This window comes from Orycteropus afer, unplaced genomic scaffold, assembly GCF_000298275.1.
Source record: "Orycteropus afer afer isolate SDZICR_OR568_19922 unplaced genomic scaffold, OryAfe1.0 scaffold00498, whole genome shotgun sequence".
NCBI lineage: Eukaryota > Metazoa > Chordata > Mammalia > Tubulidentata > Orycteropodidae > Orycteropus > Orycteropus afer.
The window spans coordinates 1,084,102-1,099,993 of NW_006922085.1; the positions used below are offsets into that span (position 1 = coordinate 1,084,102).

Here is a 15,892-nt window from a genome sequence, read left to right on the forward strand (position 1 = left end):
CTCTTGCTGGCATCCATAGACAACAGTCAGCAGGTGGCATAGGCGTTGGTACCCAGTTGCATGTATTCAAGCAACTCTGCTGCCCACTGCTCCAAAGCCCGCATGGCAGCTACCTTCTTGGCCAGTGCCTGCTCATTCTGTGCCAGGCGATGCTCCAATCCTGGGGATAAGGCTGCTTGAGCCAGGTTTTGAGCCCTGGCCCTGACCTCTGACTCTGATCCCTTTCATGACCCTGACTTCTGACCCTGGCCCTCAACTCCTTCATGACCCTGGCCCTGATTCTAGCCCTAACCCTAGCCCAGCCCTGATCCTAATCAACACCTGCCCCCCAGTTCTGAACTTTGACCCCAGTCCTGATCCCTGCATGAGTCTGGGCCTGACCCGGACCTCACCCTGACCCTCACACCACCCCTATGCCTGCCCAGCTCCTATGCTCCCCACTATGGCCAACACACCCTCCAGGCAGCTCCAGGTTCTCTGTGCCTGCTTCAGCAGCTCTTGAGCCTCAGCTTGTGCCTGCTGCACCCGCTCTCCTGCATCCTGCACCATGGCCACCAGACCTAACATGCCCTCCTGCAACTACACCACACCCAGCCAGGCCACCTGCCACTCCTAGAACAGGGACAGGACATGAAACCCTACCCAGACCGGAGGTTCTTGGGAAGCAGAGAGTTTTGGAACCTAGACCCTGCCTCAGCCCAAGCTTTCCCAGCCCCAGCCTAAAACGCACTTCCCACTGTTCCAGAGGTGTTCCTGAGATCCCAGTGCCCACTGTTCTCCACCTCACCTTGCCCAGGCCCCCAGCCATGCCTGAAGCCCTTGCTGCTTGCTCTTCTGCTTCCTGGGCCTGCTGTTGACTCAGGGCCAAACGCATCCTGAGGGCCTCAGCTGCACTGGACAGATGCCCCAGTACCAGGGCCACATTTACTGCCAGTGCCATCTGGGTCAACTGCCCTGCCGCCTAAGGCAAAGGTCAGGGGGTCACAGAGAGATCACAGCAGGGTAGCAACTAGCTTGAGTATTTGCAAGGTCAAGTAGCTCTATGGCATTGCAACGGGTCAAGGATCTCAGGGGGGAAATGGAATCACAACAAGCAATGAACAAGAAATGTAAGGAACCTAAGGGGTTTGGGTAGAGTATCACCTCCTGCACACTGGCCTCCAGGCCTCGAAGTGCCTGCTTCACCGCCCGGAGCTCTGCAGCTCCTATGTGACTTCCCACCTCAGCGAGTACCCCCTGAATGTCCAGCACTTGATCCCAGGCCTTGACTGTGCCCTCTCTGAAGGGCACAGATGCTCAGTTGGGTATCCTTTCCTTTCCCACCCTCTGACCATCTCCAGCCTCCTGGCCCTTCACCTGGTCTGTTGTGCTTGATGGAGGATATCTTCAGCTCTGGGCAGCTCCTGGCCCAAAACGTCTGGTGCACGGAGGTAACTTTGGATCTGATCCAGCAAGAGGGCAACACCTGCCACCCTGCCTTGGGGGAAGGAAACTGCCAGCACACACCAGGCCACCAGCTCTACACTTGCCACATCTGCACCTTCATCTGTGCAGAATGAGGTGGGACCTGACCCCTGACCCAACAGCTTCTAACCTTAGTCTCTCACTGACTGTCCCTGACACTCCTGTCCAGTGGATGCTGGAGGCTTGCAATAGTCGATTGTTAGATTTTCAGAAATTTTGCAAATCAGTCATTAAATAGTAGGTAGACTGAAACCAGCCATGGTGGGATTATTTACATCATGGAAATTGAAAAATGCTACAAGTAAGTTCCTCTTGATTTCCTGCCAGTTGTTAAAACATTGACCAGCACGTCAGTGCTCCCACCTGACCTCTGATCAGCCCCTATGTCTCTTAATCATTCTGGAAGGAGTACCATGGCAGTGTCCTGGATGCCCACCTGCCCCTGCCTGCAGCTGTGAATGGAAACATAACAAGTGGACATGTACCCATGAGGAAGTGCTGGATGGTCTACATGGCTGCCTACACATGGGCCATGGCAGCCACGCTCCAGGGCCCCCTCGAACGACACCATGTGTCCCAGGCCTGAGTTTCTGAGGAGCTTGCTGTGGCCTGGATTTGCTGCAGCTGACAGGGATGGATCACATGTGTTATGTGTCTCCTGCTACCCTGTGGCCAAGCCATGGTCTCCTGTTACTTGCCCCATGGCTCCCCACCCATGGCTTCCATGATTCTACCAGTTGATGATGTTGCTCCAAGGCCGTGACTGCTGTGTCCAGGCTGTGGGAGGAGTTGTGGGAGGCAACCAGAGCCCACTGGGCAGTGGGCAGAGTACCAAAGCAGGGGGGAACCCCACAGGATGCAGGAACACAGGCCAGCCCAGGTCCCTGACTCCTGCATCCCTACAAGTGAGATGAGGGATACAGTGAGGCATGCATGTCCCACAGCCCCTGTTGCCCTATACACAGGGCATCCCTGTGAGAGAATTCTCGCTTTGGCAACCCCCACAACAGTGATATACATCCCCACCCACCACTCCAGCTCTGACAGAGTCCCAGCAGCTGCAGGTGCAACATCTGGACCCTGCTGACTAGCCCCTTCAGTTTCAGCACCCCCATAGCAGTCATTGTGGGATGGCCTGTCTCTGATAACAGCTGCTCCATCCACTGCCAGGTCTCTTCAGCCTGCCCCATGATGCTATCTGGTTGTCCAAATGGGTCCACAGCTTGGGCTCTGAGCATGGCTTCCTGGGAAAGCAGAGCAGCTGAGGAGGCCTGGGCCCCAGCATCTGCAGGGGATGGGAGAGGTGGATACAGGAGAGAATCAAAAGCTCCACCTAACCTGCTGGGGTAAGCCAATCAGCCTCATACCAGATACACACACAAGGGTTCCTGGTCCCTTCTTTCTGCCCCAGACCTTACCCACCTGTCCCAGACCTTACCCACCATCTACTCACCTGCCCTTGTGGTCTCACCTTGTGCTCCTACGGTCCCTTTGGTCCAGGCCAAGCCCTTGACACAGTCTAGCTCCCAGGATAATGTTTCCAGGCGTTCACGCTGCCCCCTGACCCACAATCTACTGTCAGCCACAAACTGTTCTGTGGCCTGCAATGTAAGGGCCAATGCAGTCACTTCCCTCCTGTGGGGAAGTGGGACATCAGACTGGCCGGAGCTGCCAAATGCTCCATGACCCTTCCTTCAAGGAAACCCACCTGACTCTCAGACCCAAGACTCAGACCAACCTATGACCCTCTGAATCCCTGTCTTGGGAAGTTGGCTGGGCACTCTCTCCCAACTTGCCTCCCCATACTCCTTGCCTGAGTCCAGCTGTCCACTCTGTAAGTTGCTGCAGGATCCCCACAGAGGATGAGGGAGTCTCCAGAAGTGCCTATGTCTGCTGTAGTACTCACTCCAGGGCTTGCAGGCATCCACCACAGCTCCTAGGCCCCTGGCCAGGCAGCCCCTGGCATAAGGCAGTCACCTCCTGGGCCACAGCTCCCAGCTGAAGCAAAGCCACGTATTTGTCCCAGGTGGTGAAGCAGGTAGGGCAGGGCATGCAATGTGGGAAGCCATCTCTGGAGCCACGGGCACACATCTGGCACCTCAGCCCTGAGATGCCATCTCTGCAGAGGCAGGTACCCGTGTGTGGGTCACAACTGGGTGAGATGGAGCCCTGTGGGTCATAGGCACAGGCTGCAGGGGAGAGATAGAGTCAGAGCAAGGAAAAACAGCACTCATCCCAGACTCACCTCCAGGTGAATGAAGAATGAGAATGCCTCTATGAGTGTGGAGGTACACACTTGGTCTGGCCTGAGTTGCTCCTCAGAGCTGCCATAACCATCGCCACCCATCCTGGCTGATGAAGTTATACTGCACAGGGAAACAGCACAGGGCTCCAAGGTTGGTCAGGGGTCAGCCAGGGTCAGGGCTAGCAGGTAGGATCAGGAAAGAGCCACCCAAGGTGTCCTCTCCATGGGCATCCCTCGCCTGGCCTTGCCAATGCTGTTTCCCTACAGCTGTTTTCATGAGTATTTAAGTTTTGGGTGGAATAGCAATAAACATGTTGTGTTCTTCCTCAGGAAAAGGCCAACTGCTTCCCGGCTACTCCCCCAATAGGACAGCCTGACTCCCAGTGATGGACTGCATGAGTACTCTCTCACCTCTGCACTCCTGCTCTGGGTCACCCCAATACCCATCCTGACACTGAGAGCACATGCAGCCTCCAAATCCTGCCCGGCAGGGGCACTGACCTGTGACCTGGGGGAAGAGAACATAGGCCAGTCATCAGGGTCAGTTGTAAAGAGGAAAAGCACACGAGTCCTCAGAGGCAGCACACATACACCCACACTCAGTGTCTTCTTCCAGCCCCGCTCATGCCCCAGGCAGCACCACACCTGCCCTTGGCTGAGGGTCCCTCCCTGCTTGAAAATCTCCTCTGGCCTGGCTCCCTTAGCCACTTTCCACCTTCCCTCATCACCAAACTTACCAGCCACTGCCTGGTATGTCTTGTCTCTTGACCTGCTGCCTTTCTTATATTCTGAGCCACATACCCTACTATCTCAAGCCCTCAGCCTATACCTCCCTCAACTCCTGCATCTGACTCCCACATTCCTCCTTGCCAAGGACCCAAGAACAGGCTTCAGGTCTCATCTCACTCGGTGGCTGACCACTCTCCTCTTGGAAACACTCACTTCCTGTGGCCATCACCCTCTGCCTGTGCCTCCTCAGCCTCCTCCCCGGCCTCCCACCCGGGCCATGCCCACTCTATGCACCAAGATGCTCTCACAGTGGTCACACAAACACTAACACACAGCTGCACGTGGTCATGCACATGCAGTCTCACATCCACTCTTCCCCAGGCCCTGCCACCTGTTCACACAGGAGCACAGACTCACACAGCTGTTTACAGCCACATATAGTGCTGGTAGTCATATAGACACTCATACTAGCCATAAGGGACACACACCTTTTCATAAGTATGCATACTTTTGCTCACATCTAGGCACTGCTACACGCCATGTACCATGTGGGCTTACTCACTGGGTGACACACTAACCGCAAAGTGGGCTGGGTATGGCAGCCACAGGGCTCACAGCCCTGGGGGCCTCCCAGATTCCAAAAGAAGGGGGCACAGTGGTCACAGTCGTGCCCCAGTATGTGGGGGCGGCAGAGGCACTGCCCGCTGACCTGGTTGCAGAAGCAGGCTTCAGCCTCAGATGGGCACTGTGTGGGAACAGTGCCTTGAGGATCACAGCTACAGTCTGCAGGGAGGGAAGGCTTTGCAGGGTCTGTGAAAAGGAGAACCTACTCACCCACCCTGGGATGCCCCTACCCACTCTACACACACACTCACGCCAGCAGCCCCCAGGACACAGGGCACTGCCATAGAAGCCAGGCCTGCAGCAGGCACAGCCAGGGCCATGACTGTGGTGTAGGCAGTGCTGGCAGTATCCATGTGGGGGTCACAGGCGGTGGGATCATGGGGACCAATGTTGTTACATTGGCAAGGGCGGCATGGACTTCTCCTGGGGTTCCCTTCTGGCCAAGCGTGCCCAAAGTAGCCAGAGGAACAGCGGTCACAGCGGGGACCTGGAGAGGAATAGGGTTTGTAGAGATTGTCTCTTGGTATCTTCTTGTATGCTTGGGGCCTGAGGGTCCCACACACTAAGTCAACAAGTCTGAGTTGTAGTCAGGAGGGCAGAGGACACAATAGCTACATAACAGCCCATCTTCCTGGCTTACACGGGCCATGGGCCATGCCCTATGAATCCCCCCATTTGACCCTCTCTTCCCAGAATGGGAACTACTTGAGGGCAGGTGCCCAGCTTGCAGCTCAGCAAACAGGCAGCACTGGCAAAGATTTGCCACATGGACCTGATGGGGTTGTAAATGAATGACCAGGGACAAGGATCTGTCATTGTAAACCATGTCTCACCTGCACAGCCAGGCACACAGAGGCACAGGACACGCCCACTCACACTGTCCACATGACAGGAACTCTCATGATATTGGCCAGAGCCAGGGTGCTCAGGACAGGGGCAGGGCCAGCATTGCTGGTCCAAGCCCAGGATGGGGTCTCCATAGTAGCTGACCTGGCACCTGGGGGCAGTAGCACATGGGGTGGGGCCTGGCCCACTCATCATAACTCCTGCCCAACCCTCCCAGTGGCAGCACTCACCTCCCACAGTGCTGGCCTGTGGTGGCCCCACGGCAGGCCTGGCAGATGCCCGTAAGTGGGTGACACAACTCAGCATGCTCATTACAGGCACAGGGCTGGCAATGTGGGAATCCCCACCAGCCAAGGAGGCAGTGGTCACAACGGCAACCAGCAAGGCCTGGTTGGCATGTGCATTGACCACTTAAGAGGGTTGCAGATGGCACTGGTGGCACCCTCGGCATGGCAGTGGCACTGTGAGGAATGGCAAAGTGATCAAGCCACAAAGGGAAAAGAGATGGCTGACCCCCCCCACTCCAACCCCACCTCACACCACTGGCCCTGAAGGCTTACCACTGTAACCAGTGGGCCCAAAACCATATGTCCCAGGCATACAGTGGTCACAGGTATGACCAATGATGTGGGGACGGCAGGGACATTGCCCACCCAGCAGGGCACATTCGGTGCTCAATGAACCCTGAGGGTGGCACTCACATGCTGGCAGGAGAAAAAGCAAGATCAGATGAGCCTCATGGTACCCCTTAGTCCCCTTACCAAAGGGTGTATACTCACCAAGTCCCCCTCCACAGAGCAAGGCTGAGATACTGCAGACCAGGCAGGTGCAGGCCTCAGGCATGGTGCTGGAGGGGCCCGACCTTGCTGCCTCAATGCAGCCTGCTTGGCGAAACTCCTGCCGTCGCTGCATGGCCCCAGGGTCTATGGACCGCAGCCCTGGCAACTCTTCTACCTGAGGCAGGAGCACAACCTAGCAGGAGGGTGGAGGGCAGTAGATGGGAGCAAGGGGCACAGTGAGTCCAGCTCCACTCGCCAACACCTGCCATCTTTCCTAGCATTGTAGGCCCTCATTGTCCTCTGTTGCTCCACTTCCATTTCCTAATCTCTTTTAAGTCTGTCTCTCCTCCCTCTTTGATGACCCCAATCCAGTCCAGACAATGCCTCCATATTGAGCCTCCCCTTCAAAATATCCATTCTGCTCATGTCTCATCCTTGCTCAAAACTTGTCCATGGGTCCCCACTGCCCCTAAGATAGGTGCAAGACTCCTATCTCACGGACAAGGCCCTAAGAGATCTGACCCATTTCTTCTCACCCTGTATCCTTTGCATGTGCTGTTCCCTCTGCCTCCCTACACTCTCGGCCTATCTCAATTCTATTGGTCCAATTCTAGACCTCTGTGATCTCCGCCCCCAGCTCCAATGCCCCCATTCTGTCCAGTTTTAATTTGTGTCTCCTCCATGTCTCCTCCAGATGTGGGACAGAGCTCCTAGAAGCTCACAGAATCCAGAAGGATGGCACGCCCTGCAGGCCCCCGTACACCCTTAGTCCTCCACAGTCGCAGGGTCATGGAGTAGCGTGTTCCAGGCTCAAAGCAGAAAGATCTTGAGAGAGTCACAGCCCTGTGGGGAGGGGGTGAGGATGGGTAGGTTCAGGAGGTCATGATCACGCAGTCCCAGGATGCTGCATTTCTGTTGCAGAGTTATTGAGTCCAACATTTCAGTATATGATCAATGGAAAAAGACCAACTTCTTTTTTTTTTTTTTTTCTTTTAATTCCATGTGGGTTTTTTTTTATTCTTTTATTTATTTATTTAAATTTTATTTTGATTTGGGTGAAGATTTACAGAGTAAATTCACTTTTCATACAGCAGTTCACATATACTTTGTCTCATGTCATTGACCAAAATTTACAATGCAACAGCTCCCCTCCCACTTCCTCCCCATAGTTACCTCTTTCCAGTGTCCATCCCTCCATACTCTTCTGTGCCCTGAGCTGTCTCCCTGTACATAAGCAGCCCCTCCTTCTCCCATGATTGTTCTCTCCAGGGTGTGTGTCTACTTGAGGTAAATGTTTAACTCACTTGCCTGTTCTTTGTTTGGCTGGAAACCACAGGTGTGGGTTCAATCCCAGACCTGAAGGGCAGCTAGGGGCCATAGTCTCAGTGGTTTCACCAGGCTCTATTGGACCAGCAAACCTGGTCCCCACCTTCTGAAAAAGACCAACTTCTTAAATCCTGCTGTTTTAAATTAGGTCCTGGTTTTGATTGTTCTTTGGCATAACCATATGCCATATCGGGACTTTTCTACTTGGTCTTTGTATTGTTCCAAATGCGTTGGCAGCATAGAGGAGTCTTAGTATTGGGGTCACAGGGTCCTGCCTACCTGAATGCATGGAGGAGGGCTCCCTGGACCAGCTGCTCTGAGGGCAGCACATGGGCACAGCGAGTACTGCTGGGTAAGGACTGGGCATGGACACTGACCAAGGCCTGCCAATCTTCAAGTGCCTGGAGTCAAGGGTTAGGGTCAGCAGACAAACAGTTGCCTCTACCCACCATCTAGCACCACCCAGCCACCCACCTGGCACCCAAGCCACTGACTTGGGTCTCATAGCATAGTACAATGTCATGCTCCAAAGCATGAGACACTGCAGGTGCCAGCAAGGAGAGGCCAGCCCCATCGACCACACGTACAAAGTTCAAGCCATTCCATGGTGCAGGGCCAACCCACTGATGCTGGGGCAGGGGCTCTGCTGGGACCTGCAGTGTAAGATATAGACTCCCATGCCCAGGACTTATGACTCACAAAGCTTGGGCCCCCATCCCTCCAAAGACTCTAGTAACCAGTGACCCCCACCCTACTCCTCAGCCTTCTCACCTTGAGCAGCTGGTGGCTGACGGGCTTGCCAGTCAGGGTGGAAGGCACATCGAGGGTCACGCTGTCTCCGAAGCTGGAGCTGCAGCTGGCCACCAGAGGTTCCTGGGACTTGTGTGCAGTGGAGAGGGGTGGGCCAGGGGGCTCCCTGGGGGTAACTGGAGTATCACTGCCCTCCAACATTCTGGCACAGTCCTTTCCCACCAAAACCAAAACCAAACTCACTGCCATCGAGTCACTTCTGACTCATAGCAACTCCCACTGGGTTTCTGAGGCAGTAAATATTTCCTAATCTCTTTTAAGTCTGTCTCTCCTCCCTCTTTGATGACCCCAATCCAGTCCAGACAATGCCTCCATATCGAGCCTCCCCTCAAAATATCCATTCTGCTCATGTACGAAAGTACATTGCCCATCTTCCTTCCTCAGAGCAACTAGTGGGTTTGAACCTCCAACTTCAGGTTAGCAGTCCAATACCTTAGGCACTACACCACCAGAGCTCCTTTTCTCTCCCACGCCACCCTAGAAATACAGGCTCTATCCAAGATTCCAAACTTTTAAACACAATGACCCCCACCAAGATTCCCAAGCCTGCCCAGCTCCTCCTCCATATAGCCCTTCACGCTATGGGTCTCAGACCACCCTGGATACTCTTTCCTTAGAGTCTTGAGGTCTCAGCCTTGATTTTTCTTGCCCCTGGCCCTTCTGGATACTCACGGGAAGCCAGGGGTTGGCTGGCTGGAGAACCTGGCCAAGCTCAGCCTCAGTTATGGCCTGGTTTAGGACAGCACAGAAATATCCAGATTGGAGTTCATGGCAGCGGCGGCCACGGAGGTGGGAGCAACACAGGCAGAGGCCCTCCCCTGCAGAACACCTGAGCAAGCATGGGAATGGATGAGGGGGCCAGGTCAACTGTGACCCCCCACTACCTGATCACTGACCCTCAGGTCCTGCCCTGTACCTGTTGCTGTAGGCACCCCAAAGTCACAGTCACAGGGCTGACAGCCTGGGGGGTCATTGCTCAGACCCCAGAACTCGGGCTACGGGAGAGAGTGGTTGGGTGAGGGGGTTAAGGACAGGCAATGGGAACTGGATAGGGCCTGTCTCCTGGAAGAAGGGGTGAGGGACTGGGACTGCCTGGTGCAAGGGTTGGAATTGGGGGCAAGAGGAGAGGGGAGTGAGTGGCAGGGCTTGAACACTCCTCTGCCTTCAGATGAAGGGGAAAAAAGGAGACCCTGGTGCACCTCTCTCTGCATAGCTTTACTGAGAAGAGGCAGGAAGGATATGAGGATACAGTAAGGGTTAAACAAATGTTAAACAAAGAGTTCATAATGTTCAAGGAGAGCCTAGAAGAGGTTCAAGCTGTTCCTGGGACTGTCTTCCTCCACACACGTTCACAATGAAACATCTTTAAACCCAGTACATGATACCGTTGTGACCTATTTATTCGCTTTCCCTTCTTATGCTCCTAAAGCTTCCTCCTGAGGGCACATGATGGTTCACTTAGCCAAGGCGGTACTGACCATGGTGACCAGATCAGGGCCTTGGCATCCATCCACAAGCAAGGCTCAGTCTACAGTCACATTGATCATAGCTTTAAAATTGTGAGCTCCTACCTAGAAGCTCAGCACCCAAGGTCAAGGTCAAATCAGGGGCTTGGTCAAGGCTCACCAGACAATGGCTGCAGTCTCGTTCAGAGACAAAGCGTTTGCAATGGCAGGCGCCGCTGGAGGAATCACAGGCATGAGTGCCAGGGACCTGGCCCCGGGGGTCACACCTGCAGGCTAAGGCACAAAACTCTCAGGGTGCTAATGGGGTTATTTGGGGTGATGTGTATTATCAGGACAGTGATTTTGGGCAGAGTAGGGAGTATATAGAGTCACTCACGCTGGCAGCCCTCTGGCTGAGTGGGGCTCAGGCCAGAGTGACCAGGCCAACAGGAGTCACAGGGTTGGCCCCAGACGTGGCCTTTGCAGCGATGTTGCCCAGAGAGAAAACCACAGGTCTCATCTGTGTGAGTATCACACAAACCCCCTTCCAGAGCACCCACGGGGTCACAGTTGCAAGCTATTCAGGGGTCAGAGGTGAGGATAGAGTTAGGTCAGAGGTTACTGTGGATCACAGAGTTGGGATTGGGCTTAGAGAACTCACGTCTGCAAGATTGAGGAGAATGGGGATCCTCCCTGGGATCGTGGGGGAGGAAGGGCCGGCAGAGCTGACAATGGCGCCCAGCTGTATTGTGCTGACATGCATTACATATGCCTCCAGTCACATTGCCAGATGCCAGATACAGGGCTATATCAAAGTGGTAGCTGCGGGCATGCCCATGGCACTCACATTCTGGGGCAGACAGGAGGTAGATATGGGGTGGGCTAACCCATGACAGGTATGGCCTGGCAGAATAGAACATTGCACTTACCCTGGCAGGCATAAGGGTGCCCAGGCTCTGCTGCATGCCATGGATGGTCCTGGTATAGGTCCTGGCAGTGCTCACAATTAGCACCAGCTGTGCAGTGGTGGCAGATGCAAAGGCCATATACCTGGCAGAGAGGAGTGTAGGACGTGTCTGCTGCAGTCCTCCAGCCTGCCCACCTCCCCAGCCACAGGATAGCCCTCTCATGGCTCTCACCATGCCTTCCACGTTGGCTGGGGCTCCTGGTGCGGGCCTGCACTCAGAGGCATGGCCATGGCACAAGCAGCTGCCCTGGGCCATGAGCTCATAGATGGCATAGTAGTATAAAGAGTGTCCCTTGAGGCCCCCTAGGGGCCTGTCACCCAACGTGTGCAGTTTGGAGAAGTTCACACAAAGGTTGGTCACATGCAGGAGCTCTGGGGACACATGGCCAGACCTCAGGTACCTTGGTCCTCACCCCTCCATGGATGGGACAGAGGTGAATAGGGGACCTCCTCCCCATCCTTGGAATCACCTCCTCTGGCATCCATGCTGTGGGGCTCCCTGACCCTGCTGCCCTAAGGGCACCCTCCCAGGATGACCAGAGCCTCCCCTGCAGTGAGTACCCCACCTTTGTATTGAAGATCCCTTTTGCCAGTCCCAATGTTGCTACTGAGCTGAACCTGCACATCCCATTACTTCTTTGACTCTCCATTTAGGTGTCTCCAGGTACCTCAAACCTGCTTTCCCAAAGCAGTAAAGAATTCCACTTCCCAGCCTGTCATCCAAACTAGAAATCTGCCCAGTATATAGTTGAATGATGTAAGGTATTAGTTTGTTTGCTTATTTGAGAAGACAGAGACCTTGTCTGCTCCCCATTGGAGCACTGCCCAGATGATGCTTGGCACAGGCCATGGCTCAATAACCTCTTGTTAAATAAATACATGGATGGAGGGATAGGTCCAGGGCTCTTCTCTCTGCTCCACAGCTCAAGTTAGTTACCAAGCTGAGACTATCTCCTGCATCTATTCTCTGCCAGGCCTCCTTCTCTCCTGAGCAGTGACACAAGCAACAGCTGCCCTAAGAGCCAGTGTGGGGGCTTAGGGTGAGCAGTCAGTTATGCCCATCATCAAGGTGTGTGGACAGTGCCCAGAAGACATAGAGAAAAGGCTAGTTTGGGTTTTGTCCTCCTGCTCTGGTACCCTCCTGGCCTGGCTCTGGACTGCCCTGCTAGGTTATGGTTATGTTGTTGTTGTTGTTGTTATGTGCCGTCAAGTCGGCCCCGACTCATAGCGACCCCTCCTTGGGTTTCCGAGGCAGTATCACTACGGAAGTAGGATTGCCCAACCTTCCTTCCGAGGAGTGGCTGGTGGGTTTGAACCGCCAGCCGTCTGGTTAGCAGTTATATGGGTCTCTTATACCAAGACTTCTGCTTTTCAGGGAAGGGTTCAAATCCAAAGACACTTGGGTGCCACCTAGGGGCAGCTGCAGGGATGGAGGGCACCAACAGAGGCCAAGGCTGTGAATCAGAGGGGGCAAAGATAGAAAGACCAGGACAGGGAGAGTGATGAGGGGTAGTATAGGGGCTGGAGGCCCACAAAGGGGAAAATTATGAAAGACAGTAATGGAAGCAGAGATGAGAGATAGTGATGGGGGTTGGCATGGTAAGCAGTAATGAGGTCCCATGAAGGAGTTTAGCAATGGGGCAGGAGTAAGAGGTAGAGATGGGGACTGCTCCCCACGCCAGTGCCTGTATACTAGGAGGCAGAGATGGGAAACAGGGATGGAGGACCATGAGAGGGAACCACAATAGAAAACCTGGAGCCTCAATAGTGATGGGACAGTGCTGGGGATGAAGGGATAAGGCTGGGGGACTGAGCTGGCATGTCCGTCAACTCTGCCCCATTGGTGCACACCCATAGGAAGAGCTTCACCCCTCCCCGTATCTGGCTTTAATCTGACACGCAAGGGGTACAGGATTGGCTGTGGGGGATGATTACCCTGAATCTCTGGACTGCTTAGGTCCTCCACCTGAATGGCAGGGTCCAGAACCTTGAAAATTACCTGAGGAGAAGAAGCAGGCCTAAGACTCTGACTTCACACCAAGGCCCCACTTCCTCTCCCCCCTGGGCCTGACCTCGCCCTCAGAGGAAGGTTCGATATCCAAATAGCGCTGGTCACAGACAAGATCACCGATCCTGTGGCCTTGGGCAGGAGGATGCCAGGGAAGACACCTGAGCAGTTGTGGGCAAAGTATCGATACACGTGCCAGGAACGGCCATGGTCCACTGAGGGCTCGAGCAGCAGAGCTGCTGGGCAGAATGTCTGGGGACATGAGGGGACCCTTTAGTCACCAGGGGCAAGAGTCACTGGTGGTTATCAGGTGGGGAGGCCACAGGGTCAGAGACTGACTAGCAAGCCTTCAAGAGGGGGCACTGGGTCACCTTGAAAGTCATGATGAGGTTGGTAAAGTAGAAGGCACCCTCTAGGTCCAGTTGGATTGTGACATTCTCCACACCTGCAGCCACAAGGACTGGTCAGAGGGGCTGAGCCCTGACCCCAGACCCACACAAATGGGCCCATTGGCACCCTCACCACTCTCTGCCTGCCACCAGGTCCTCTCGTTGCCATAACCCCTCCGGGAGATCACCTTCTCGATTCTGTGGCCTCGCTGAGCCCAAGAATCACAGAAGAAGCAATTCTCAGAATCCTGGGGAGGGCCCAAAGAAACTGACTGGGCAGGAGGTGCAAGGTTAGGCCCTACTCCAAAATCTCACAGCACAAGCCTCTCCGGCCTCCAGAAATGACCTGGACACTCACAAGGCTGAATTTGTCCAGGACATCCCAGTAACATCACGCCCACCCCCACAAAACTCTCTCTAGAGTCCCAACCCTCCTCCCCACCTGCAGGTGGCTGACAACACAGCAGGATTTGGGGCCACGGTGGCCACAGGTAGTTGAGGCTTGAAGGCTTCTGGCACGACCAACAACCAGGTTGCCAGTAGGTGGATAGCAGCTGCTGCTTGAGCAGCTGGGTGGGGAAAGGGTGTCTGGCACCTCCTGGGCAATGGTCCTGGGAACCTGGACTGGGAGAGCATAGCCTGAGCAGATATCCTAGGGGTACCCCCCCCCCTCATCCCACCCCACAGAGGCCTAGAAATTTCTCCTCCCCTCTCTGGCTGGCTCTCTGGGAAAGAGTTGACCCCTTACCCATCTGTGACAGTAGCAGAAGAACTGGAAGGACGGGGCCCAGAGTGACTGGGGGTCTAGGATATTGGGTGTTGCAATCAGGCCTGAGAGAAAAAATCCAGAGTAGGCTCCAAACTGGGCCCACCCTGCAGGCAGAGTGAGGCCCCCAGGCCAATTCCAATACTTACATTGTGGGTGGAAGCAGAGGTGCCAGAGGCAAGGAGTATGCAGGGTGGTGGGGCCACAGTGCAGCTGGGAGCAACAGAGTCCCCAAAGCCTGGGGAACCAGGAGAGGGGGGTAGTGGTGGATGGGGTAAAGACACACTAAGGAAAAGATATAAATAGCCACCAGATGCAGAAGGGCACCTAAGAAGCATGTAGAGCCTCTCCACAGGTCCGTGGTCCAGGGCAGCTGGCGCTAGCCGGCCCAGATTCAGACAATTCTAAACAGGCAGAAAGGATCCAATTCTCATTCAAATGATGTTCCCACCCCCAGCCCTGAAAAGCTGTCTCCAAGTGCCTCGGGGGAACGTCCCCCTCCTCACCAGTCCCAGAAGCTACCATTCAGCCAGGGCAGCCCAGAGACTTGCAGATGGGCGGGGCATGTAATCCCATTCAGGGCCCAGAGCTCCAGCCCCTCCCCAAAGCAAGAAGGGGTGATTCTGTCCACAATATACAAGCCCCTCCTAGGGTCTGCTGGAGGGGCAAGCTGAGGCCAGATGGCAGGATATGGCAGGTAAGACAACGCACTACTGGTGGAGGGAGGCAGTTGCAGAAACCCTCCTGGATCCTTGGTCAGTGAGGAGCAGCCTCTGTAGCCCCAGAACCCCAGTCCGTGACACAACCCCAAGTCCCTTGGTACCAATGGAGAAAACTGATCTAGTCACTCTCCTGTGAAATCAGGAGGGAAGTGAGGCAGAGGCACTCAGCTGCTTGAGGCCTAGCCATGTCCCAGACAAGCCTGGGCAATGCCGCAAGGTTGTAGCCAGAGGTGGCTGGAGGACAAGGCCAGGCTGTCTACTGGGCCCCTGGGAAACAGTGACAAAAGTCCCCCTTGCTCGTCCTAGGAACCTGCTGGCCAAAAGGTTCCCTATAGAGCTGCTTACTTACTTCCTGCATGGGGCCTGTCTGGATCTCAAATCCGGGAAGCCTCAAGGGGAGTTAATGGCTCTGTCCCTGCACTCAGTGGCTGCCCCACACACAACCACAGAAACCACGTAGGTGCCAGTGCTGCACCTAAGTTGTCACCTATATCTCCCAGAGGGGCCTGGGAGCTGCCCCCTCTCATACTACCCCATCATCCCATCACTCACATTGATGACCTGTGCCAGGCTAGCAGGACCCTCTCTGGCAGGCCTGTTCCTGGACCCACTTTGCCCATCCACTCAAGCTGCCCTGCTGGTAGCTATGCACACAAAAAAGATCATGACGGGTGGGCAGGGACACTGAGCAGTGGAAAGGTATAAAACGTGATTGATGGAACAGTGGACATACAACTTGGAAGAGGAACAAAGTCACAGTGCATCGCGCCAT

General features: G+C 54.9%; 1 protein-coding gene across 1 annotated transcript; it reads right to left on the reverse strand.

Moving 5' to 3' along the window:
- Positions 1–26: 26 nt before the first annotated feature.
- On the reverse strand, positions 27–15,884 carry LOC103209493 (laminin subunit beta-2-like). The gene is given in 30 exon segments (XM_042782885.1): positions 27–160; positions 456–573; positions 788–961; positions 1,144–1,279; positions 2,650–2,749; positions 2,936–3,065; positions 3,442–3,653; positions 4,121–4,217; positions 5,314–5,549; positions 5,896–6,059; positions 6,139–6,326; positions 6,328–6,369; positions 6,452–6,612; positions 6,688–6,880; positions 7,410–7,530; positions 8,293–8,414; positions 8,785–8,886; positions 9,708–9,818; positions 10,450–10,562; positions 10,666–10,845; positions 10,930–11,118; positions 11,198–11,318; positions 11,408–11,607; positions 13,171–13,234; positions 13,308–13,390; positions 13,393–13,495; positions 13,615–13,688; positions 13,766–13,880; positions 14,548–14,636; positions 15,878–15,884. Coding segments are annotated over 30 exon segments (3,879 nt in total).
- Positions 15,885–15,892: the final 8 nt, after the last annotated feature.